Genomic DNA, 25,129 nt, shown 5'->3' with positions numbered 1-25,129 from the left:
CAACATTCGCTAATGACTGATTCCTATCATTGTGTTGCATTCATTTCCCTAACGCACCTTACACGCAGGTGCACCATTTCTCTCCACTAATACTAGTAGCGAGTATTTTAGCAGCCGATGGCCACGGCATTAGTCTTAGACTGACTTGTTTGGTGTGCGCAACAGGAAACATTTTGCTTCGGAGAACAAGAAAAATAGATTTATTTGTGTTACGCTTACTAATTTGTGCAGTTATTCAGTGTCTGGTAAGTTAATGTCCAAGAAAAAATATTAATTTTTATTAAAATGTTCTATTATTTTATGTTAACAATTACTCGTTTATTTCAGCCCTTTGTATTCAGCATGTCTCTATCGAAGTAAACCTACGTTTCTATGAAAATTGAAGCTTTTAGTTTTTTGCGGCCCACAGAAACCTAAACCTTGTTTACTTGGCCCGTGTTAGCCTTGAGTTTGACATGCTTGCTGTAGGTCTATCCCTGGATAGCTCTCAGCACTGGAGTTGTCTGTGTTCGCTTGCCTATTGTCTGTCTCTGTGTCATTTTTCCTGCCCGTGATCTTATCTTGTTCTGTTACTGTGTTTAAGTAACTACCTACGCTTAGGGCTCTATGCATATGGGGTGGGAGATGGTGTCCAGTGATTTGTGTCAAGCATGCCATTGCTTTATCCCCCACATTCTGCCGTGAGTATAATCAACTTTGGGGCATTAAGGGGGAGCCCTGACGGAACCTGGGGCATCAGGGGTAGTGTGGGGCCTGAGGGGGAAGGCCTGTGGCATTGGCGGGAATGGCTTCATCTTTACTCATTACACTGGTTGTGTGAATCGGAGCCCTCGGCTGCTGCTGGCACAGGCTGGTGGCGCTGCTCGCCCCTCCCTGTGTCACCAAGCCCAGTGCAGCGTCCCCACCTAGCCAGACAGCCAGGCAGGTGCCCACACTCAGTTGTGCCTTCACAGGCTGACACCGTCAAGTGAAGCAGCGGACCTATGGGCCTTTACGGAGGCACGAGAGCTGTATGCAGAGGGACCACATGTTAACCCGGTATTTCCTGCTACACGCTGCCACCCGCACAGTAGTGGCGATCCGTGCGGTGGGAGATGTGACTGTCCAGTGTGCACTGGTGGGAACTGCTTGCAGCTGACTGGGTTTGGGACAGCTTTCTGCCACCGTGGGACACGGACACCCAGGCCCTGCTCTTCTCCCTCCAGGTCCAGCACTTACCGTCCCAAGGGCTTCGATGTCACCGTGAAGTACACGCAAGGCAGCTGGACGGGCTCCGTCGGGGAGGACTTGGTCACCATCACAAAGGGCTTCAACGCTTCCTTCCTTGTCAACATCGCCACCATCTTCGAGTCGGAGAGTTTCTTCCTGCCTGGGATTCAGTGGAATGGGATCCTGGGGCTCGCGTACGCGGCCCTGGCCAAGGTGAGAATCGTCAGGGGCCAAAGGAAATGAGTGATGGGAGGAGGTTCCGCAAACCCCTCGTCCGAGGGGCCGATGAGCGGGTCCAGGCCGTCGGAGATGGTCAGACAGAATCACAGGGCCCAACAGACCGCTGGTCACACAGTTCATGAAATTTCTAGGCATTTTTAAAGTTAAAGGGACATGGCACAATTTTGGAACCTTCCTGCAAGATAACCTGGTACCATTACTTACTGTTCGTCTGTTGTTTTTATCTATTTTACGCGTATAGTTTGGAAATATTGAGAACCTGGATCACTTTGTGATTTTGTGTCGGAGTTTTTATTGGCGTAGGGTTCAGAGAAAACACATTTGTTGCATCCATACACTCGTATGAAGGTGGACCCTACAGGAGACACAGGGACCTCGGCAGGGGGGTGGCCCCGGCAGGCTGAGAGGGCCTCTGAGGGACACCTGCGGCCGGGGCAGGGACACCTGGAGAGCCTGCCTGGGGACCACCGGCCACTGGAAGTAGTCCCACGCCGAGGAAAAGGGGGGAACCTTGCTCTCGGCAGCATCAGCACTTCACAAGCAATAAGGGCAGGCCGCATGGTCTCCAATGTTTGCTGTGGAGGAAGCGCTGCTGGCGGGCGGGAGAGGGAGGCGGGCTGGCCGAGGCCCGGGCGTTTCCACGGGGCAGGGCTGCCAGGGGCAGGCGGCTGAGACACTGAGCACCTCTGGGCAGGTCTGCAGACACCCGAGCAAAGCAGAAGGAGGGCGCCCTCCTGCCTGTCCCCGGGCACCACACCTCCTCGCTCAGGGTCAGGCTTTGAGCAGAGCTAAGTGGGAAACCAAAGGCGCCCGGCAGGAGCAGCAGGCCGGTGACCACAGGGTCCCAGGGGTCCCTGAGGCTCCCAGAGGGAAGGCCGGCTCTCTTGCTTCATAAGGACATTTGTTCCAGCTCAAGTTTACTAGCAAATGGTGCAGGGGCAGGGGAGGGGAGGAGTAGGGGGGGGGCAGGGGGGGGAGTTGAATCCCCAGCCCTGTGGTTTAAGGAGAAAAACCAGCCCCCTGAGACACATGGCTGAGAACATCAAAGATGTCAGTTCTCACGCGCCCCCCAGAGGCTGACTGTGTAAGGTCAAGTTACCCCAGTTTTGCGATGTGTGTACTGAGGATCAGAGGTCCCGCCTCGCCCAGGGCAGTCAGAGCCCCAGCTGCCTTGTTTCACTGTCTGTGGGGCCCAGTCCGGTTCCGGATCCCCCTCTTTTCTCGGTACCGTAGGCCGAGCTCAGTATGAGATTTGTGTAACTTTCATTTCTTAATATATTTTCACCAACCATGTGACCCCCGGCAAAACATTTCTTCTTCATGTGACTTTGCAAGTGAAAGATGTGGGTGTGACTGTTTTCATGCTGATTATTTGGAAGACGGTAGAGGCAAGCTAAACGATCTGGAATGAATAACATGTAAAACTTCCCTTGGGAATCAACTACTTGGGGGTTTCCAGACTTTCCACATGACCTTTTATCTTTTCATCTGTGAAATCCCAGGATTAGCAGCAATGGCCCCACACTCTTGGAGCTGTGGAGACAGGGAGAGAATGTGTAGGGAGCAGGGACAGGCAGGGCGGTTGGGTGGCGGCCCCACGCATTTCTGAAGTGGGTTGATGAACGATGAGTGGTGGCCATGGTGTGTGGCGGTCCCTGGTGGACCCCAGATGCTTCCCACTGAGGAGCCACCCACGGGGGCTCCCCTCCTGCAGATGCCCAGTTCCAAACACAGCCCTCAATCAGGTTCTCTTGGTCGTGGGACTGTGTGCTTTGAAACCTCTACAGGGACGCTGGGCACAGTCCTACTGAAGGTGACCTAACGGAATCCTAGCAGATCCCTGACGGTGCCAAGCTCTGCGCCCAGCCCTTTATGAGATAGCACCCATTTAAGCTGAGAACCGCTCTCAGAGCCCATTACCATCCCATTTTACAGATAAGGAAACAAAGGTCCCAGGGTTAAGCAGGGCTGGAGCGAGGATTCAGTCCTGCCCAGTGGTTACCTTGCTGCCTCTCAGGAAGATGGGCGACAGAAGAACACCCCTGGGTCAGCACGGGCCCCACCCACGTCCACACCCGCCTGGGTCAGCACCAGCCCTGCCCATGTCCACACCCGCCTGGGTCAGCACCAGCCCTGCCTATGTCCACACCGGCCTGGGTCAGCACCAGCCCCGCCCACGTCCACACCCGCCTGGGTCAGCACCGGCCCCGCCCATGTCCACACCCGCCTGGGTCAGAACAGGCCCTGCCCACATCCACACCCGTCTGGGTCAGCACAGGCCCTGCCCGTGTCCAGAGGCGCCTTCGTCTCACTCACTGACCCAAACACAAAGTCCTGTGACAAAGACAGAGACGTGGTCCCAGGCTCGCCAGATTCCACGGGAGCTGAGTGGGAGACAGTGCAAATGAACTCAACAAATGGGAAGATATATATGTTTGCTGGTGGGGCTCTCTCCTTCCTCCCTTTTGAGTTATAGATGATAATTTGTATTATCTTACAGATAATAAATGACCGTGCCTTCTGTTGTTGGCATATGCCTATAGCAGTGGTCGGCAAACCGCAGCTCGTGAGCCACATGTGGCTTTTTGGCCCCTTGAGTGTGGCTCTTCCACAAAATACCACAGCCTGGGCGAGTCTATTTTGAAGAAGTGGCGTTAGAAGAAGTTTAAGTTTAAAAAATTTGGCTCTCAAAAGAAATTTCATTCATTGTACTGTTGATATTTGGCTCTGTTGACCAATGAGTTTGCCGACCACTGGCCTATAGCATCCATGCTACTACAATTAAGTTTCCACCAAAAACTAACCCCCATAGTGACTAACTCTCCTATCTCCCAGCTGCCAAAGCCAAAATCTAAACGCAAGCCTATGACCTTCCTTTGTGACCCCAGCACCCATGATCCACCCCCAAGTCAGAGCTGTCGGTAGACTGTCTCTCTCTCCTTTGAGTCCTGGAGAAATGGGGGCGTCCTTGGCATGGATGGCTGTGTGTCGGGAAAGGGTAGAGTGAAATTCGGTGGTGGGGAATAAACGATCCAGCTTTTCAACTTGAGGAGCATAGCATTGCTTCTTTTCTGCTAAATCCCCACTCACCAGAGTTCAGTAGACAACTGAACCGTCTGGGATGTGAGACAAACTGTCTGCTGGGTCCAGCATCTGTAATTTGCATGATGGACAGACAACTGTGGCTGAAAGAGGTACAGACAACCTCCAGCCTGGGAGACCCTGCTCTCTCCTTCCTCCGAAATGTCTGCAGTGAGAATCCACCCGCTACCGTGGAAAGCCACTTCCCCAGCTTCCCAGGCCGCCTCGCCAGGCAATCGTAATGATAAATGGGCCAGCATCCCAATAGCTTCCGGGAACACTCTCACTCCTACAACCAACAGGAAAACTCCCACGTCGTAGGAAGTCCTGTTGGAGGGTTGTGAGTTATTGTTGAAGGTACTTAGTCCTAAGATTGTTTATTGTTTAGCCGCGAAAAACGTTAAATGTAAACACGCAGTGGTGTGGACCCTGGGTCATTCCTCGCCTAGCCTGTGAGTCTGAAGCCTTGTCCCTGTCGTTCCTCCGCAGCCATCGAGTTCTCTGGAGACGTTCTTCGATTCCCTCGTGACGCAAGCCGGGATCCCCAACGTCTTCTCCATGCAGATGTGTGGGGCGGGATTGCCGGTGGCCGGATCTGGTACCAACGGAGGTAGTCTTGTGGGTATCTTTCCGTCTTCAAGAGGCGAAAGAAACTCACAAACCACTGGGCTCTTTTTTATTTTATTTTATTAAAGACCCTGATAGAAATACTAGACATGTAGGCATACATAGGTCTTGGAAGAGTTTGATAATAGTTAGTATAGAACCCTTTTAAAAATGAATAAAATTAGCTATTATTTTTATCTTTCCTAATGGTCCTGCCAGCCAAAAGATGATTCTCATAGCTCCCCCAAATTCCATTAAAGCTTTTTTAAAGTTTTCCTTTGGAAGATAACTGGTTTTGATGGGTGGGGGAGGGACAGGTGAGAAACAGTGGGGGTATGCAGGTGGGCCTCACTCTGGGGAGGGGATGCAAAGGCGGTGCCTGTGATTTCATACGTTTGGGGAGACAAGAACACCTGTATATCCCCCCTCCCCAATACACACACACAGCTAAAGTGTTAGTTAGTGAAACAGAATCATTCAAGGCCATCAGCCCTGAGTGTCCCCTTGATGGAACCTGCACCCCGATGTCTCCAGCAGGAGGTGACAGGTGAACGCACAGGGGGGCGCCTTCCTCAGGGTGGGTGCTGCCTACGCCTTTGCTCTCCAGCTGTGAGAAGCAGGCTCAGCCACTTGCATTTGCTATCAGTGCAGCTGCTCTTTTATTTTAAAATATAACTTTATTGATTTCAGAGAGGCAGAGAGAGAGAGAGAAACATCCACGAAGAGAGAGAATCATTGATCGGCTGCCTCCTGCACGTCCCCTACTGGGGATGGAGCCTGCAACCCGGCCGTATGCCTTTGACCAGAATCAAACTGGGACCTTTCCATCCACAGTCCGGTGCTCTATCTGAGCCAAACTGGCTAGGGCAGTGCAGCTGCTTTTAACACCTGGTTACCCCCTCTTCAGGGGAGAGGGGGCCTTGGATTTGTGGAGCAAGGTTATGTAGTTTTGCAGAATGAGGTTTGATTAAGGAAGCTCCTTTGTGTTCTGCGTCCGTGCACTGGGTGGGGTAGGAGGACATCCTCTGTTCTGAGGGCTGAGCCACTGTCAGGCTGGGTGGTTAACTCCTTCACTGCGTTTCTCTGGGGCACAGTCTGCGTACGGTAAAGCTGGAGTTATGTGTGCTTCCTGTCGGTGAGGGGAACCCCGGGGCATCTTAATTAGTCCGGGGCAGAGTATTGTCTGACCTGTGGCTCCCTGGCCCCCACGGTCCCTGTTCACTTTTCAAGCATATACATTTGTTTTGTAGCATCAGACTGAAGTGAAAGTACGATTCCAACGAGGGTTTGACGTACAAGGGCACGCCGCTTTGTGTCACGTGCTGTATGCCTCTGTGTTTGTTTTTTTCTCATCCCTGTTACTATTTTCCTTCCTAGGTCCTGGGAGGAATTGAACCAAGTTTGTACAAAGGAGACATCTGGTATACCCCGATTAAGGAGGAGTGGTATTATCAGATCGAAATCCTGAAATTGGAAGTCGGAGGCCAGAGCCTTAACCTGGACTGCAGAGAGGTACCTACCCTGTGAGGTCTTTGTGCCTACCTGTCTGTGTGTGCCCGAGGCACGCAAATATGGCAGCTGGGACCTGGGTGTGAAAAATCAGAAGGAACATTCAACTACAAGATAAACCGAAGATTCATGACATTCAAAGTTACAGGGCCTTTAGTTGTATGACAAGTTTAAATCGACCTCTCTCTAAAAAAAAAAAATAAAATAAAATGTGTTTTTCCATCACTTGGCTCAATAGGAAAAAATTAGCACAACATGGTGAGTGAGGAGAAGTACCTGGAACTACACCTTCGCCATTCCCATGGGCCTGATGGTCCCTGAACTCTACTGAAGAGGCTGCATTATGCAGGTTTCATTGGTGTCAGGGACAGAGGCGGACAAAAATAAGCCGAATGAAACCAAAAATAAAGCATCAGCTTTATCTTTCCTTCCGAGTTAACCATCCCCCAAGCCCCTATATAATTCTCACTCAAAGAAAAGTTATGCTCTAAGGATGTGAATGGCTGGCTATGCTACAAGAAGGCAGGTGTGCAGGGCTGTGAGACCAGAGCCATTGCTAACCTGCTCACCCCGCTCACTGTGTGTTGGCGTATTAGTGGCACATGATGGCATCATGGTTATGATGACTTGAGGGAGCCTTCATCTGCTACGATATTCTCCGAATGGTTTATGAAAACCATCAGCATTTCATTATATCCCTCCCTCATGCCTCCAACCTTGGCATCCCGTCCTTCCATACGCCCCGTCGCAGTCCCCCACAAAGGCCCGTGCACCCACACGCCTCTGAGAAACCCGCGGAGCCGGGATGGAGGGTGGTCCGGTCCACCGAGACTGCTCTGTGTTTAAGGTCAGAGGGCACTTATTCTCCAGGAAGGAATCCAGTGGCAGAATCCAAGGGCCTGAAATAAAGTACAAACTGTGTGTGGGTGTGTGGTGCTCTGACAGGAGGTGGCTGTGGTTCTCTTGTTCCCTGGGCAGCATACGGGAGGGTTGGCTTGTGTGAGTTGTGCAGATGGCATTTCATGTGCCATTGCACCCTCTGAGGACAAGGGCGTCTTCCCTGGTTGCCCGGGGAGGCTCCTGGGCGAGGCTATTTGGGCACCTCTGCATGAGGGACAGGCTCTGCATTGGGAGGGCTGTTGATTTTGGTCACGTCGCTTCCCTTTTCTGGCCTCAGTTTCTTCATCTGTGAAGTGAGAACGTTGAGCTAAAAGATTCCGAGTTTCCAGGTTCTGAGAATATAAAATTCATTGTAACCACCAAGGAGGTGCCGTGGCTGCCCAAACTTGTGCATAACGGACGCCCAGTGATGGCGGGCTGGTGCGGTGTCACTCATGCGCCTTCTCGCCCCCTCCTTCCCTCCTTTTAGTATAACGCGGACAAGGCCATCGTGGACAGCGGCACCACCCTGCTCCGCCTGCCCCTGAAGGTGTTTGACGCGGTGGTCGACGGCGTGGCCCGCGCGTCTCTGGTGAGTCTCGGGGCGCGGATGAATCTCGGGGAACACCAGGTCATGACCACGTGCTGGGCAGTGTGGTCTCCCTCTGAGGGTTTAAGGGCTGTGTGTTTTTTAACTATTACTCATTAATTTCACAATCTTATTATTTGATGTTACCTGGCAAATAATTGTTTCATTTTAACCCGAGAGAACTGGGATCTGAAGGTGCAGCTTTTTGTATTTCAAATGATGGTGTAGTTGGTGCAATACAGTTTTTTAATCTAAGAATAAAAATGGCAATATACTACATTAAAATAAATAGTAAACCAGGAATATGTTTGTAGCCTTTAAAACTAAAGAAATAAACCAAAAATCATACTCCTTTCAGGCCTCATTCAAGCTGTGTTGGGATTTTTTTTTTTTAAATATATTTTATTGATTTTTTACAGAGAGGAAGGGAGAGGAATAGACAGTTAGAAACATCAATGAGAGAGAAACATTGATCAGCTGCCTCCTGCACACCTCCTACTGGGGATGTGCTCGCAACCAAGGTACATGCCCTTGCCCAAAATCAAACCTGGGACCCTTCAGTCTGCAGGCCTATGCTCTATCCACTGAGCCAAACTGGTTAGGGCTGTGTTGGGATTTTAATTCTGTTGTAAAAGAAAGTGATCCACAGGTGACAAGGACCAGTTGGCCCATATAATAATTACTGTGTGGTCATGTTCAGTAACAAAACTGAAATCATGGTCAGAGACAAGTGCCTTTTGGGGACCTGGCTGATGGTATTCCCCGGTTGACCCTAATTTTCCAGTTTGGGGCATCGGAGTGGACCAGCTGGCATCAATTGGGAAGGACACAGCTTTGGGGTCAGATGGAATTGAAGTTAGTCTGGTTTCTGGCACGGAGGAGCAGAGTGCCTGGGAAGGGTCTCGGGCCCCCTGAGGGCCCCCACATTCTCAGTGGGGTTGTTCTGGGGTCTGGGGTCAAGTGCCTGCGCCCAGGTGCTCGGGAAAGAGGAGCTGCTATTTAGTGTCCACATTGCAGGGTTGCTACTGTGTGAATGCAAAACACACATTCCTCCCAGCTGCTTGGGTGTTTCTATCATAAGACCTGTCCACGCAGGGCCCTCCTGGCAAAGTCACCAGAAATGAGTGTTTCCCGCAGAGTCGTTATTCTGCTACTAACTCGGCTGATTTCTCGGTCCGCTGGGAAGGCCGAATTCAAAGGATGATTGATCGGGAAAGGCAGAGCAGTTGCTTTATTACAGGTGATGGCGGGAACCTGGGAAGAGAGGGAAGGCTTGTGGTTGTCCTGAATAGAAACTTCAGAAGTCTGAAACTGCCATGGGGCCCTGGCCAGTGTTTTTCAGTGGTAGAGCACTGACCTGTGCACTGAATGGTACTCCCGGTCAAGGGCACGTACCTGGGTTGCAAGTTCATTCCCGGCCCCCGTTGGGGCGCATGCAGGAGGCAACCAATCGATGTGTCTCTCTGACATGGATGTTTCTCTCTCTCTCTCGCCCCCTCCCTCCCTTCCACTCTCCCTAATAATCAATGGAAAAAATTTCCTCAGGTAAGGATTAATGATAGATAGACAGACAGACAGACAGATATAAAACTGCCATGGGAAGAGCAGCAGGCAAACAAAAAGAATGCAGAGGGGAAATAAAAAAGCAAGAACGCGGAGGCCGAAGGACTTGTACGCAGGTATATAAGCATAACCAATGGATACAAGACACTGGGGGAAGGGGGTCAGGTAAAGGCATGTACTGGGAGGTAGGGGAGGCCGGGGGGAGGTCAATGGGGGAAAAAAAGGAGACATATGTACTACTATTTGTAATACTTCAAACAATTAAAAAATATATTAAATAAATAAATAAATAAATAAATAAATAAATAAATAAATAAATAAATAAAAGGTCTTCAAGGCGGCAGCCAGAGCCGTCTAATGCCCGCTGAATCAGACCAGAAACGGCCTGAAGTTTTAGGGCCTGACATTCAGAATGCTGGCGGCGAATCAGACGAGGCTCGATGCCCGAATTACGGAGCCATCTGCCCACTTCCCTCAATAGTGAAAACGACGGCCATAGAGTCCACATGAGCCTCGTGGGTCAGGTGTAATGCTCTGAGCTATGAATGCTGCCCTGTGGGCCAAGGAAGTGCCCGGAGCCTGGGCGTGTGACCGACCGCCAGCGGAACCTCTGCGGGCTGTGAGAGCGCCAGGCTGTGGCTGGCAGGTGTTGGCACCCCGAGGTCACTGGATCACGGGTTGGGCAGTGACTGGCTTGGTAAGAAAATCACGAGGTGGAGGAAGGAAATTACGAAACGTGTTTGCCTTGTTGCCACGGATCCTGTGACCCCGGAGCCTGCGTCAGGAGGAGCAACCTGGGAAGGCTGTTTGTCTCGGGAGGGTGTGTGCTGCTCTGTGGGCCTTTGTGTGCGCACCAAAGGCGTGTTTGTTCTCTATCTGCTGGGCCCTCAGAGCCACCCCCAGCCTGGTCTTCTTTCAGGTCAGGGAAAGGCTGGCCTCGGAGAGCGATCACAGTACCAACGTTGGGCTCTGGCTCCTGTGTGGACTGTCGCCTTGGGATTTTAGAAATGAACTAGAGGCCCGGTGCATGAAATTCATACACGGGGGGGCGGGGTGGGGGGAGTGTGTCCTTCAGCCCAGCCTGCACCCTCTCCAATCTGGGACCCCTCGAGGGATGTCCGACTGCCCTCTCACAATCCAGGGCTGCTGGCTCCCAACCTCTCACCTGCCTGATTGCCCCTAACCACTTCTGCCTGCCAGCCTGATCACCCCCTAACCACTCCCCTGCCAGCCTGATTGATGCCTAACTGCTCCCCTGCCGGCCCGATAGCCCCTAACTGCCCTCACTTGCCAGCCTGGTCTCCCCTAACTATCCTCCCCTGCAGGCCTGGTTGCCCCCTACTGCCCTCCCCTGCTGGCCTGGTCATCCCTAACTTCCCTCCCTTGCCAGCCTGGTCGCCCCTAACTACCCTCCCCTGCAGGCCTGGTCGCCCCCAACTGTACTCCCCTGCAGACTTGGTCCCCCCCAACTGCCTTCCCCTGCAGGCCTGGTTCCCCCCAAATGCCCTCCCCTGCAGTCCTGGTTGCCCCCAACTGCCCTCCCCTGCAGGCCTGGACCCCCCAACTGCCCTCCCCTGCTGGTCTGGTCACCCCTAACTGCCCTCCCCTGCTGGCCTGATCGCCCACAACTGCCCTCCCCTGCTGGCCATCTTGTGGCAGCCATCTTTGACCACATGGGGGTGGACATCTTGTGTGTTGGAGTGACGGTTAGTTTGCATATTAGTCTTTCATTAGATAGGATGGTGGGTAGGTCTGTATTTTGAAATGAGCCCGGAGGGGACTTGTGTGTGGCAGAGACCTGGGCTCCGCTCCTCCCAGCTGTGGCGCCGTGCGTCTCAGGCCGCGTGCTTCTGCAACTCTAAATCGCACAAGCAGAGGACCCTGCTTCCAGATGACTTCTGACCTTAGAGCTCTGTGACCTGAGGCCTGACCCCCACCCCCACCCCCCGCAGCTTAGCCCCTGGAAGCTTCCCAGACTCCTTGGGAGGCAGATGGTCCCGCATCGAGTACTGAGCTGGGCCCCTCAGGCCAGGTACTTGGCCTCTCTGAGCCTCATTCTCCATCTGTGGCTGGACCTGCTCTTAGTGCTGACATCAGAGCTGTGGGCCGCGGGCCAGCGGAGCCACCCTTTCCAGCAAAATGACTGCCCCGTCCCATCGTCTGGCGAGAGGTTCGTCCCTAGGATGCCCATTTCCAATCGACTTCGCTTTTATCAAAGGAGAAACTGCATTAAAGCCAGCCTTAGAGATCTTGCAGGTCACTCCTGGGCAGTTCAGGGGCAGCCTTCCATGGATGGAGAGACACAGGATATTTTCTCCCTCTGTCACCCGGCAGGAGGGAGGGCTGGCGCCTGTGTGTGCGGTTGTGTAGCACGGGATACACCCCGTGTTCATCCTGTCCCACCACAGTGTCCTCTACCTGCCCCACGTGTTCTGACAGCAGTGTGCTTAGCTGCCTCGGCTTCCATCACGCCCTCCTCCCGGCACCTCTCCCAGCCCTGGGCCGCCCTCTTGGGGATCTCTCTTCCTGCCTATTTCTCAGGGTGGGTCCTAGGTCCCTCTCCTCCCTATACTGTCCTAAGTGGTCTGTCCACGGCCACATTACCACGTCCCACCCTCCTGTCTGTGACTCTGGAATTCAGCATCTCGCCCCCGGAGGCTGGACTCCAGCAACAAGTGACGTGCACGTCCCACTTGAATGCCACAGTGACACTGGTGTGCCGCGGAGCCCAGGCCTCTGAGAAACGGTTTCTGATAAATGCACCGTGGTGCCCTGGTTCTCTCCGTGCCTGCCTCATGCGCCTTTCTATCCTTTGCACCAGCCTCCGTGGCTGTTGTCCGCGTCCCCAATGGGGCAGGTCTCATGCTCTGCCCTCCTCTCTCTCCCCCTCCCCCCGCCACCATACCTCACCAACGCCCTTTCGTCCCTCAACTCAGCCCAGGTGTTCCTACCTCAGGGACAAACACCGCCTTCCTCCCCGTCAGTACTCTCCTAGCTCTGTCCCCACCACGTACTCCCCCAACCGTCGCCCGAGCAGGGCTCTGTGCTGGAAGGGACACGCGTGGTAGCAGAGGAGCCGCCCACACAGTCCTCCCTCCGGGAGCTGGCAGGCCTGCTCTGGTGCCTCCCCTGGTCCTGGTGAGATGGCATGGCTGGAACTTGTAATTCCCTTAAGATTCAGCAACTAGTAGACATGCTTGGGTGACTGTCCTTCCAGTCCCCTGATGAGAGGCACAGGTGGACGTTCTGTGTTCCAGCCCATTCATATTTCCCACAATCTGTCCTGAATCTCTCTGATGGGCTGGGTGTTAGGACCATAAGGAGATGCAGGCCTCTGTCCTTAAAGGGCTCAGATCCTAGTGCAGGAAACAGAAGTGAACCAATCACAGTAAATGTCTAACTGCTACAGGGAAATCCCTGGCGGAGGACCAGCATTATGTGGGGGAGTCAGGGAGGGCTTCCTGGAGGAGGCATCATCCGAGCTGAGATCTGGAGAGGAGAAAGATGTTCCAGAAGAGCAGAGAGCTCACAAGGGGCTCTGCACCTGGAGGGAGCTTGCTGTGTGTGGGGAATTTAATGGAGAGGTGATGCCTAAAAGGTCCTGAGGGCCACATTTAGGATCTGGTCTCTCTTTTAAAGGGTCCTTGCCAACTACTGTGCTACCTTGGGCAAGCCGCTTCACCTCTCTGTGCTTTGGTTTCCTCATCTGTGAAGTGGAGGGGGTAATGTTACCGCACTGATGGCGGCGTTTGAGGATTGAAGTATTTAGACTGCAAAGCGCTTATAAAGGTGCCTGATGCCGGCGAGTGCACCACAAGCCTCAGTGTTCGAATAATTGTTTTTGTCAGCACCGTTACCCTCCAGAGGACTGGTGGCTCCACTGCGCTGTCCAAATTACACACTGTTTATCCCAGTGGGCAGCTGTCGAGGTGACAAGAAGAGCTGGGAGCTGTTTCCTGTTGACGCGCCAGACTAGTCATTAGTTCTCACGTTATCGTGTTTTGTCTAGATTCCAGAATTCTCGGATGGTTTCTGGACTGGATCCCAGCTGGCATGCTGGGCGAATTCCGAAACACCTTGGTCTTACTTCCCGAAAATCTCCATCTACCTGAGAGACGAGAACTCCAGCAGATCCTTCCGTATCACTATCCTGCCTCAGGTATAAGCTTAGATTTGTGCTTTTCTCTCTTCAACATGTAACATGCAAAAGTAAAGCCCTTCGTGCATATTATCTAATAATCGATACCTAACACAGGAATAGATACACAGTGGTGCCTAGTAACAAACAACCACAAATAGCAGCAGCTTTATCAGTGAGCATTAATTCCTGCTCAGGAGCCTGGGTGGGTCTGCTGATCTCCTGGGCTTGTTCCCCTGTGTCTTGTCAGCTGGTGTTGGCTGGGTCTAGGTTGGCCTTAATCTAGGATGGTCTTGGTCTAGGATGGTCTTGGTCTAGGATGGTCTTGGTCTAGGTTGGCCTTGGTCTAGGATGGTCTTAGTCTAGGATGGTCTTGGTCTAGGATGGTCTTGGTCTAGGTTGGTCTTGGTCTAGGTTGGCCTTGGTCTAGGATGGTCTTGGTCTAGGATGGTCTTGGTCTAGGTTGGCCTTAGTCTAGGATGGTCTTGGTCTAGGTTGGCCTCAGTCTAGGATGGTCTTGGTCTAGGTTGGCCTTAGTCTAGGATGGTCTTGGTCTAGCATGGTCTTAGTCTAGGTTGGTCTTGGTCTAGGTTGGCCTTGGTCTAGGATGGTCTTGGTCTAGGTTGGCCTTAGTCTAGGATGGTCTTGGTCTAGGTTGGCCTTAGTCTAGGATGGTCTTGGTCTAGGTTGGCCTTAGTCTAGGATGGTCTTGGTCTAGGATGGTCTTGGTCTAGGTTGGTCTTGGTCTAGGTTGGCCTTGGTCTAGTATGGTCTTGGTCTAGGTTGGCCTTAGTCTAGGATGGTCTTAGTCTAGGATGGTCTTGGTCTAGGTTGGCCTTGGTCTAGTATGGTCTTGGTCTAGGTTGGCCTTAGTCTAGGATGGTCTTAGTCTAGGATGGTCTTGGTCTAGGTTGGCCTCGGTCTAGGATGGTCTTGGTCTGGGGTCTGGAATGGCCTCATTTACTCTGGTGGCTAGGTCAGTGGAGTGATAGGGCTATTTGTTGTCTCACCATCCAGCAGTGACTCATAGCAGTGGTTTCTTCCTCTGAGAGAAAAGAAACTCAGGGACTCCTGAAGTCTAGGCCCAGACTAGCCACCACCTCCTGCACAGTGCTGCCCACACAAGGCCAAAGCCAGCCCAGACTCCCCGGTGGAGAAGTAGACACCACCTCTCATTGGGAGGAGCTGCTAAGTCACATCACCAAGGGGTGGCTACAAGGAAAGGTCAAGAATTGAGGACATTTTTGCAACATCTACAATACCAATAGATGGGTTTTTCCTACTTATGTATAAATAAAGAATAAAACTCGATTCTCAGAGATTAAGACATCATTTCCCCCATATGCAATAAATCATTGATTCCTTCTTCATCCCAAGCATCTAATTAAATAGACCAACTTCTGTCTTCCTTAGTCATGTTCTCGCCTTTTCCCACACCCCCTTCCATCACTTCAGGAACCTCCAGAGTGCCCTCCAGGCATCTATGTCACCACTCTGTTTCCCTTTACAACTATTCCAGGTCAGTCTTCCTAAACCATAGCTTTCAGTTCCACTATTTAAATGCTGATGGTCTCTTTCCCTGGTGTGGCTTTCCAGGACCTCCTCACTGGGCCCTTTCTTGCTCTCCCACCTATTTCCTGCTACACCCTTGATCCTCCACTGATTGGTCACTGTGCCTGCTCCCTCTCCTAACCTTTGCTTTCACCACTCCCCACCCCTCGCCACTCCCCACCCCTCGCCACTCCCCGCCTGAAATGCCCTCTGGTCCCCACTCCATCTGTGTATCTAAATTCTTCCCATCCTCAAAGACCCGACTCAAACAACCCATCTTTTGTCAAACTTCTGCTGAGCAGAATAACCCATTTGTGAGCTTGCCCTTCAAACCCATAATGCGAGTTTTCCAGGCTACTCATCTGGCATGGGGCCATGTCTTTAGGGTGTATTTTATGCCATCGCCTTTTTTCCTTTGACTTCTGTTTTCTGAAAACACACACACACTTCTATTCTTTCTCAATTATTTCCTTGAAGATGAGAACCATGGGTTTTAAAGACCACCCTTCCTTCCACAACACTGCCATGCAGGGCCCTGTAACTGTTAAATGGCTAAGCCCTTGTGTCTTTGTCATATAAGCTGGTGAATTTGGGATAAACGAGTGTGGCTAGGAGGTAGGAAAGGAGGAATAATTTCAGAAGAAACAAGTAAGTGATAATACTGCCTTTTCTCCATTTTCAACTTTACATAGTGGGAGGGGGTGCAATCCAGAAACGGGCACTTGTTGGGGGTAAGACTGAAATACAGCCCGGCAGAGGACACTGCCCTTGACTCACTCGCCCTGTCTGCGTCTACCTCTTTAACTATAAAGGAAAAATGGTAATACTTGCAGTGGCATGTTCAGAAGACGACCATGACCTTGGCTGAACGGCACTGCAAAGAGTGATGTTGGAATATGTTTTCAGCATCTTTAAAATAATGTACTCTTTATGATTATATTTTGGTCTGCCAACCAGCCAAATGTGGACATTATTTCATCAGCGTCGTTTGTAACTAAAGTTAAAACCTAGCTTGAGGACACAGGTGGACGTGTTCTGGCAAATAAATGGCATGTGGATGGTTGGCAGAGTCAGGGACTCACGAGAAGCAGGAGGAAAAAAGCAGGCAATCAGAGAAAAACCTATTATGTCCAGGGCAGGTAATAACCGTCAAAGCTGAAAGTTCACTGGGGATTGTCAGTGCTCTTAGGATCAAGCCCGGGGTGAGCGTGGGGACACAGGGAGACAGGTTGGGGAGGTGGCATCCATGTGCATATCTCTGAGTAAGAATCCAGTCTTATTCTCACTTATGAGACTGTAGATGTTTTGGGGGTTGACTTAGACATGTTCACATTTTCAATTTTTAAAAATCAACATTCCCGAGAGACAAAATGGCGGTGGAATAGACAGAGTGTCCTGAGCCTTGTCCTGGAGCAAATAGAGTGAGCGGCTGAAACGAATAGAATTCAGCCCGAATTGGCGAAGGAGACGCAGCTGGTGAGACAGTTTGCAGCTGGGAAGGGCAGAGATCCCCTGGAGAAAGGTGAAATCAAGGATCTAGGCAGGAGAGTCTGCCGGAACTCTGTGCCCAGAGGGTCAGGGAGACACCACAGGGCACCAAGCCGCGTCCCTGAGGACAGGCAAAGGGTCTGACTGTGAAAAAAGGGTCCACGGGACTGCGGGAGGTAGGGGATTTTGGACCTTGGACTCTGGATTTTGGATCTGAGCTCAGAGGCAGCCCTGAAGGGCTGGCCGGACCGCGTAGTGCCAGCAAGAAAGGAGCTTGCAGTCCCTCCTCGCTCTGGGTCCTGTGCCTTTCTTCACTGAACCTAGTTCATAGGACCTTTCAGATACAGACACTTACCCATGGCTGAGGTGCAAGAGAAGGTGTGGAGTTGTGGAATCTGGGGAGAGTAGGCGGCGGTCCAGGAGAGGTGGTAGCGAGTCTGGTGCTGAGTCATACCTGAGTCCCGGTCACCATTTTCTCCTGAGAGATAGCCCCTCCCTCCAGTCTCCAGGCAACCAATACAGCCACACCCAGATCCCACCCTGAATAATACAAAGGAATCTGAATACTCCCTGAGGTCATAGGAACTGACCTAAAGAGAAATCTTTAGCCCCAGCAACTGGGAAACTGAGAAACTGTACAGTACAGACTACTGGGATCATAAGCCAGCCAAAGGAATGACACTTCATTTTTTTCACTTTTATTTTTATTTATTTTATTTTTTTATTATCCCTTTTTTTCTTACTTTCTTCTTTGTTTTCCTGTTTTTGTTTGTTGCTTTATTTTCTATTTCTTTTTGCATTATTTTTCCATCACTATTTTTTATTTACTATTTTTAATTTTTATACCATTTTTGAAATCTATTTTTTTATAAATTTATTATTATTATTTTCTTCTCATTCTCTTTCTTCTCATCCACTTATTCCCTTTCTACTTCCTCAATACTAAATTGAGGTCCTCCCCATATTCATCCAATTCTTAATCCTATTTTCAGTATATGAGCTCAGCTGCTACAGATTCTGCCCCAACCCTCTTTGCTGGGTGTGTGGTGTTTGTATTTTTTTGGTTTATCTATTGGCTCTGTGGTGTCTTACATATATATATATATATATATATATATATATATATATATATATATTCTCCTTTTTATTCCTTTTTCTTTTCTCTCTTACCTTTTTCTCTCTCTTCGATATCATTTGTGCTCTCTTTCTCTCCCCTAATTATCTTTTCTCAGGTGGTCACTTATAATGGGGTTATTGGTGTCATGAGTACATTTGTGCTTAGTTCCTTCTGTGTTGTGTCTTGTTGAGGTGAATTTTATCCTGTCTGGCCAAGGATCTTGAAAGCAAGCCACATAACCAGACACCTGGAGAGGAAACTCCATCCACGAATGGGTCAATAACACCCCAGACCCAACTATAGAGGCAGGAGGGAAAGAGCATGAGTGAGTGAGGAAGTAAAAGAGGAGTGTGTGGTCAGGTGGTGTGTGTGTGTGTGTGTGTGTGTGTGTGTGTGTGTGAATGTGAATGAGGCACAGTTAGATCCCACAGGACCTTCAGGGGCAGGCTAATCAGGCTCGCCTTACTAGGCAGCTTCTGCTACCATTGCAAATAGTACTGGGAGGCCAGCTTGTCCTCAGAGGCCTAGCCTTTTTGAAAGGGAGAGCTGCTGTAACTGGGTTCCCAGCTTCAACTCCACCCAGAATGCCCTCAGATAACACCTGGGACTCTACAGCCACCCCTGCCAGGGACATGCTACCTAGGCTGCGATCCCACGGTCATCAAGGCTCCAGCCACCCTGGGCGCAGGCTCTTGTGAGTTCTGAAGCACGCTCCCCTCTGACTGGCCCAACGCTTTAGCCCAGGGCACTGCAACCACACAAGCAGCAGACACGGGAGCAGCCCGCTCCTGTCCAATGAGCAGCAGCTCCACAAGCAACCCACCCCAGGCCTAAGAGCAGCAGCTTCACGTGGCCTGCCCCTGTCCAAGGAGCAGCAACTGTGTGAGCAGCCAGTTCCCCTATCTGAGGAGCAGCAACCACACGAGCAGCTCGCCCCATCCGAGGAGCAGCAGCCACTTGAGCAGCCCACCCACGACTGAGGAGCGGCAGCCCCACGCAGCCGGCCCCCTCTGAGGAGCAGCAGCTGCGCACAGCCCACACTCTGCACTTGTCTGAAGAGCAGCAGCTGTGCCGCACAAGCAGCCAGCCCCCTTCCAAGGAGCAGCAGCTGTGTGAGTAGACAGCCCCCTTCCGAGGAGCGCAGCCACACGAACCACCTACCCTCATCTGAGGAGCAACAGCTGTGTGAGCCACCTGCCCCCATCCAAGGAGCAGCAGCTGTGTGAGTAGCCCACCCCATTCTGAGGAGCAGCAGCCACACAAGCAGCCCAGCCTCCCCCCATCTGAGGAGCAGCACCCACACACAGCCTGCACCTGTCCAACAAGAAGGAGCCAGGTGAGGGGCCCGTACCTGTCCGAGGAGCATCAACAGCATGAGCAGCTCACTCCCACGTGAGGAGCAGTAGCCGCACGAGCAGACCACCCCCCGTCTGAGGAGAAGCAGCTGTATGAGCAACCCACACCCGTACGAGGAGCAGCAGCCCTGCAAGCAACCTGCCCCTGTCCACGGAGCGGCGGCATCATGAGCAGCCCATCCCATCTGAGGAACAGCAGCAGCACGCAGCCAGCCCCCATCTAAAGAATGGCAGCCACGTGAGCAGTCCGCCCCTGTTCAAGGAGCAGCAGCCACGTGAGCAGCTGGCCCCCATCCAAGGAGCAGCGGACACGAGCAACCCGTCCCCATCCGAGGAGCAACAACCTCATAGTCAGCCCATCCCTGTCCAAGGAACAGCAGCTATCTGAGCAGCCTCCCCCACCAGCCAGAGGAGACACCACTGCTGTGAACAGCACCCACCAGAGGAGCCGCTGCCAACTGAGAAGCAGTTGCTACCATGACTGCCCGAGGAGCAACCGCAGCCCGAGAAGCTACTGCCACCCAAGGAGCAGCCCCTGCACAGCTCGACATCTAGATCAGTCGGTGAAACCAAAATGGGTAGACAAAGATACCCCAAAGGAAAGAAAAGGAGGAATCATCAGAAAAGCAGCTAAGTGAAACAGAGGCATGCAATATGTCAGAAAAAGAATTCAGAATAAGGGTCATAGAGTTCATAAACCAGATGGAAGAAAAAAATCAACACCTTAGTAAGAATCAAGAAGAAATGGATGAAAAAATCAACAACTTACATAAGAATCAAGAAGAAATGAAGAGTGATATAGCTGCAATAAAAAACACCATGGAAAGTTTCAACAGTAGACTAGGAGAAGTGGAGGACCGAATTAGCAAATTAGAAGACAGAAGCAAAACACAGCCAAACTGAATTGCAACTGGAGAAAAATATTAAAATACAGGAGGAGAGCCTAAGGGAGCTATGGGACAACATGAAAAGAAGCAACATACGCATAATAGGGGTGCCAGAACAACACGAGGAACAAGGGTTAGAAGACCTATTTGAAGAAATAATATCAGAAAACGTCCCTGATGTTGTGAAGAAAAAAGTCACACAAGCATAGAGTCCCAAACACGATGAACCCAAAAAGACCTACACCAAGACACATCATAATTATGATGGCAAATATTCAGGACAAAGAAAGAGTCTTAAAGGCTGCAAGAGAGAGACAGAAAGTTACATACAAGGGAGCTCCCATCAGATTATCAAATAATTTCTCAGCAGAAACACATCAGGCCAGAAAAGAATGGAAGGAAATTTACAAAGTGATGCAAACCAAGTGACTGAATCCAAGAATACTCTATCCAGCAAGGCTATCATTCAAAATTGAAGGGGAAATAAGGAGCTTCACAGACAAAAAACCGCTAAGGGAGTTTATCACTGCCAAGCCAGCAATGCAAGAAATGCTAAAGGGACTGGTGTAAAAAGAAATAAGCCGAAACCAGTTTGGCTTAGTGGATAGAGCGTCAGCCTGTGGACTGAAGGGTACCGGGTTCGATTCCAGTCAAGGGCATGTACCTTGGTTGTGGGCACATCCCCAGTGGGAGGTGTGCAGGAAGCAGCTGATCGATGTTTTTCTCTCATCGATGTTTCTAGCTCTCTATCTCTCTCCCTTCCTCTCTGTAAAAATATCAATAAAATATATTTTTAAAAAAAGAAATAAAAAGGTAAGAAGGAACACAACACAAAAAATAAAAATGGCTACAAACAAGTACCTTTCAATAATAACTGTAAACGTAAATGGACTAAATGCTCCAATCAAAAGACATTGAGTGGCTGAATGGATAAAAAAACACGACCCATATATATGCTGTCTACAAGAGACCCACCTCAGAACAAGGGACTCATACAGACTGAAAGTGAATGGATGGAAAAACATCTTTCAGGCAAATGGAAATGAAAAAAAAGCTGGGGTAGCAGTACTTATATCTGACAAAATAGACCTCAAAGTAAAGGCCATAACAACAGATAAGGAAGGCCACTTAATAATAATAAAGGGATCAATACAAGAGGATATAACCCTGATAAACATATATGCACCCAATGCAGGAGCACCCATATACATAAAAAAACTCCTGGAAGATATCAAGGGAGAGATCGACAACAATACAATCATAGTAGGGGACTTTAATACACCACTGACATCACTGGATAAATCCTCTAGACAAAAAATCAGCACACAAACAGCAATTCTAAATGACACACTAGATCAGATGGACCTAATTGACATCTTCATAGCATTACACCCCAAAGCCACGGAATATACGTTCTTCTCAAGTGCACATGGGACATTTTCAAAAGTAGACCACATATAGGGTCACAAGCAAAGTCTCCCCAAATTCAAAAAGATTGAAATCATACCAGCATTTTCTCAGACCACAATGGCATAATATTAGAAATAAACTACAATAAAAACATTCCAAAAAATTCAAACACTTGGAAGCTGAAAAGCATGCTATTAAATAATGATTGGGTGAGCAACGAGATCAAAGAAGAAGTTAAAAACATCCTGGAGACTAATGACAATAAAAACACAATGCAAATGCTATGGGACACAATGAAAGCAGTCCTGAGAGGGAAGTTTATAGCTCTACAGGCCTACCCCAAAAAACAAGAAAAAATGGTAATAAATCATCTAACTCAACAACTCAAAAGAATTAGAAAGAGAGCAACAAGAAAAGCCCACAGTGAGCAAAAGGAAGGAAATAATAAAGATCAGAGCAGAAATGAATGACATAGAGACAAAAAAAAAAAAACCACACACAATACAAAAGATCAATGAAACCAAGAACTGGTTCTTTGAAAGGATAAACAAGATTGATGAACTTCTAGCCAGGCTCACCAAGAAGCAAAGAGAGAGGACCCAAATAAACAAAATCAGAAATGAAAGAGGAGAAATAACAAAAGACCGCACAGAAATACAAAGGATTGTTTAAAAAAATACTATGAACAACTCTATTCTAACAAACTAGACAACCTGGAGGAAATAGACACATTCATAGAAAAAGACAACTTTCCAAAACTCAATCAGGAAGATTCTAAAAATCTCAATAGGCTGATAACTATGGAAGAAATTGGAGCAGTCATCAAAAAGCTTCCAGCAAACAAAAGCCTGGGGCCAGACGGCTTCACAGGGGAGTTTTACCAAACATTCAAGGAAGAACTAAAACCTATCCTCCTCAGACTATTCCAGAAAATTCAAGAGGAAGGAACACTTCCAAGCTCCTTCTATGAAGCCAGCATCACCCTAATACGAAAACCAGATAAAAATAACACAATGAAAGAGAATTACAGGCCAATATCCCTCATGAACGTAGATGCCAAAATCCTCAACAAAATTCTAGCAAATCAGATCCAGCAGTACATCAGAAAGATCATACACCATGACCAAGTAGGATTTATCCCGGGGATGCAAGGATGGTACAATATTTGCAAATCACTAAACATGATACATCACATAAACAAATTGAGAGATAAAAATCACATAGTCATATCAATTGATGCAGAAAAAGCATTTGACAAAGTCCAACACCCTTTCTTGACAAAAACTCTCAGCAAGGTGGGAATAGAAGGATCATACCTCAACATCATAAAAGCCATATATGACAAATCCACAGCCAACATCATACTCAATGGGCAAAAACTAAAACCATTTCCCCTAAGAACAGGAACAAGACAGGGATGCCCACTCTCACCACTCCTGTTCAACATAGTACTGGAAGTACTAGCCATTGTGATCAGACAAGAAGAAGAAATAAAAGGCATCCAAGTTGGAAAAGAAGTGAAACTGTCCTTATTTGCAGATGACATGATACTGTACATAGAAAACCCTAAAGACTCCATTAAAAAAATATTAGACTTAATAAATGAATTCGGCAATGTAGCAGGATACAAAATTAATGCCAAGAAATCTATGGCATTTCTATACACCAATAGTGAACTTACAGAAAGAGAGACTAAAAAAGCAATCCCATTTACCATTGCACCAAAAAAATTAAGATACCTGGGAATAAACTTAACTAAGGAGGTAAAAGACCTATACATGGAAAACCACACGACACTGAAAAAGAGATAGAGGAAGACATAAACAGATGGGAGAACATACCATGTTCATGGATTGGTAGAATCAACATCATCAAAATGTTCATACTACCCAAAGCAATCTATAAATTCAATGCACTTCCCATTATAATACCAACGACATATTTCACAGACCTAGAACGAACTTTCCAAAAATTCATCTGGAATAAAAAAAGACCCCGAATAGCTGCAGCAATCCTGAGAAAGAAGAACAAAGTAGGTGGGATCTCAATACCAGATATCAAGCTGTATTACAAAGCCACTGTTCTCAAAACTGCCTGGTACTGGCACAAGAACAGACATATAGATCAATGGAATAGAATAGAGAACCCAGAAATCGACCCAAATCACTATGCTCAATTAATATTTGACAAAGGAGGCATGAAAATACAATGGAGTCAAGACAGTCTCTTCCGTAAATGGTGTTGGGAAAATTGGACAGATACATGCAAAAAAATGAAACTAGACCACCAACTTACACCATACACAAAAATAAAGTCAAAATGGATCAAGGACTTAACATACGATGGGAAACCATAAAAATACTAGAGGAATCCACAGGCAGCGAAATCTCAGACATATGCCGAAGCAATTTCTTCACTGATACTGCTCCTAGGGCAATGGAAACTAAAGAGAAAATAAACAAATGGGACTACATCAAAATAAAAATCTTTTGCACAGTAAAGGAAACCATCAATAAAACAACAAGAAAGCCCCCTGCATAGGAGAACATATTTGCCAATGATATCAACGATAAGGGTTTAATCTCCCAACATTTACTGGGAACTCAGACAACTTAACAAAAAGAAGATAAACAACCCAATCAAAAAATGGGCAACTGATCTAAATAGGCACTTTTCGAAAGAAGACAGAAGGAAGCGCAAGAGACATATGAAAACCTGGTCAAAATCACTAATCATCAGAGAGATGCAAATCAAAACAACAATGTGGTGCCATCTCACACCTGTCAGAATGGCTATCATCAACAAATCAACAAATGACAAGTGCTGGCGAGGATGCGGAGAAAAAGGAACCCTCGTGCACTGCTGGTGGGAATGCAGACTGGTGCAGCCACTGTGGAGAACAGTATGGAGTTTCCTCAAAAAAACTAAAAATGGAACTCCCATTTGACCCAGTGATCCCACTTCTAGGAATATATCCCAAGAAACTAGAAACAGGAATCAGAAAGGATATATGCAGCCCTATGTTCATAGCCCACAATTCACCATAGCTAAGATTTGGAAACAGCCTAAGTGCCCATCAGCAGATGAGTGGATTAAAAAACTGTGGTACATCTGCACAATGGAATACTACGCTGCGGTAAAAATGAAGGAGTTCTTACCATTTGCAACAACATAGATGGAGATGGAGAGCATTATGCTAAGTGAAATAAGCCAGGCAGATAAAGATAAATACCACATGATCTCACTCATTTGTGGAATATAATGAACAACATAAACTGATGAACAAAAACAGATCCAGAGACAGAGAAACATCAATCAGAACGTCAAACCTCAGGGAAGGTAGGGGACGGTGCAGGTAAGGGGGAGAGATCAACCAAAGGACTTATATGCATGCATATAAGCCTAATCAATGGACACAGACAACAGGGGGGTGGGGGCATAAATGGGGGGGTGGGGGGTAATGGGGGAATAAGGACATATATGTAATACCTTAGTCAATAAAGAAAT

The 25,129-nt window shown here is 49.0% G+C and overlaps 1 protein-coding gene across 1 annotated transcript in view; it reads left to right on the top strand.

The window, feature by feature from the left end:
* Positions 1-25,129, top strand: part of BACE2 (beta-secretase 2) — an 89,011-nt gene that overhangs the window by 40,121 nt on the left and 23,761 nt on the right. The window contains exons 3-7 of the mRNA XM_080655109.1: positions 1,206-1,422; positions 5,020-5,148; positions 6,514-6,648; positions 8,015-8,116; positions 13,686-13,835. Of these exons, the coding sequence (XP_080511235.1) occupies positions 1,206-1,422; positions 5,020-5,148; positions 6,514-6,648; positions 8,015-8,116; positions 13,686-13,835 (733 nt within the window). The remainder of the gene's footprint in view (positions 1-1,205; positions 1,423-5,019; positions 5,149-6,513; positions 6,649-8,014; positions 8,117-13,685; positions 13,836-25,129) is intronic.

Source organism: Plecotus auritus (assembly GCF_963455305.1).
Source record: "Plecotus auritus genome assembly, chromosome: 2".
In the NCBI taxonomy this organism is placed as follows: domain Eukaryota; kingdom Metazoa; phylum Chordata; class Mammalia; order Chiroptera; family Vespertilionidae; genus Plecotus; species Plecotus auritus.
This window is presented reverse-complemented; position numbering and strand designations above follow the sequence as displayed.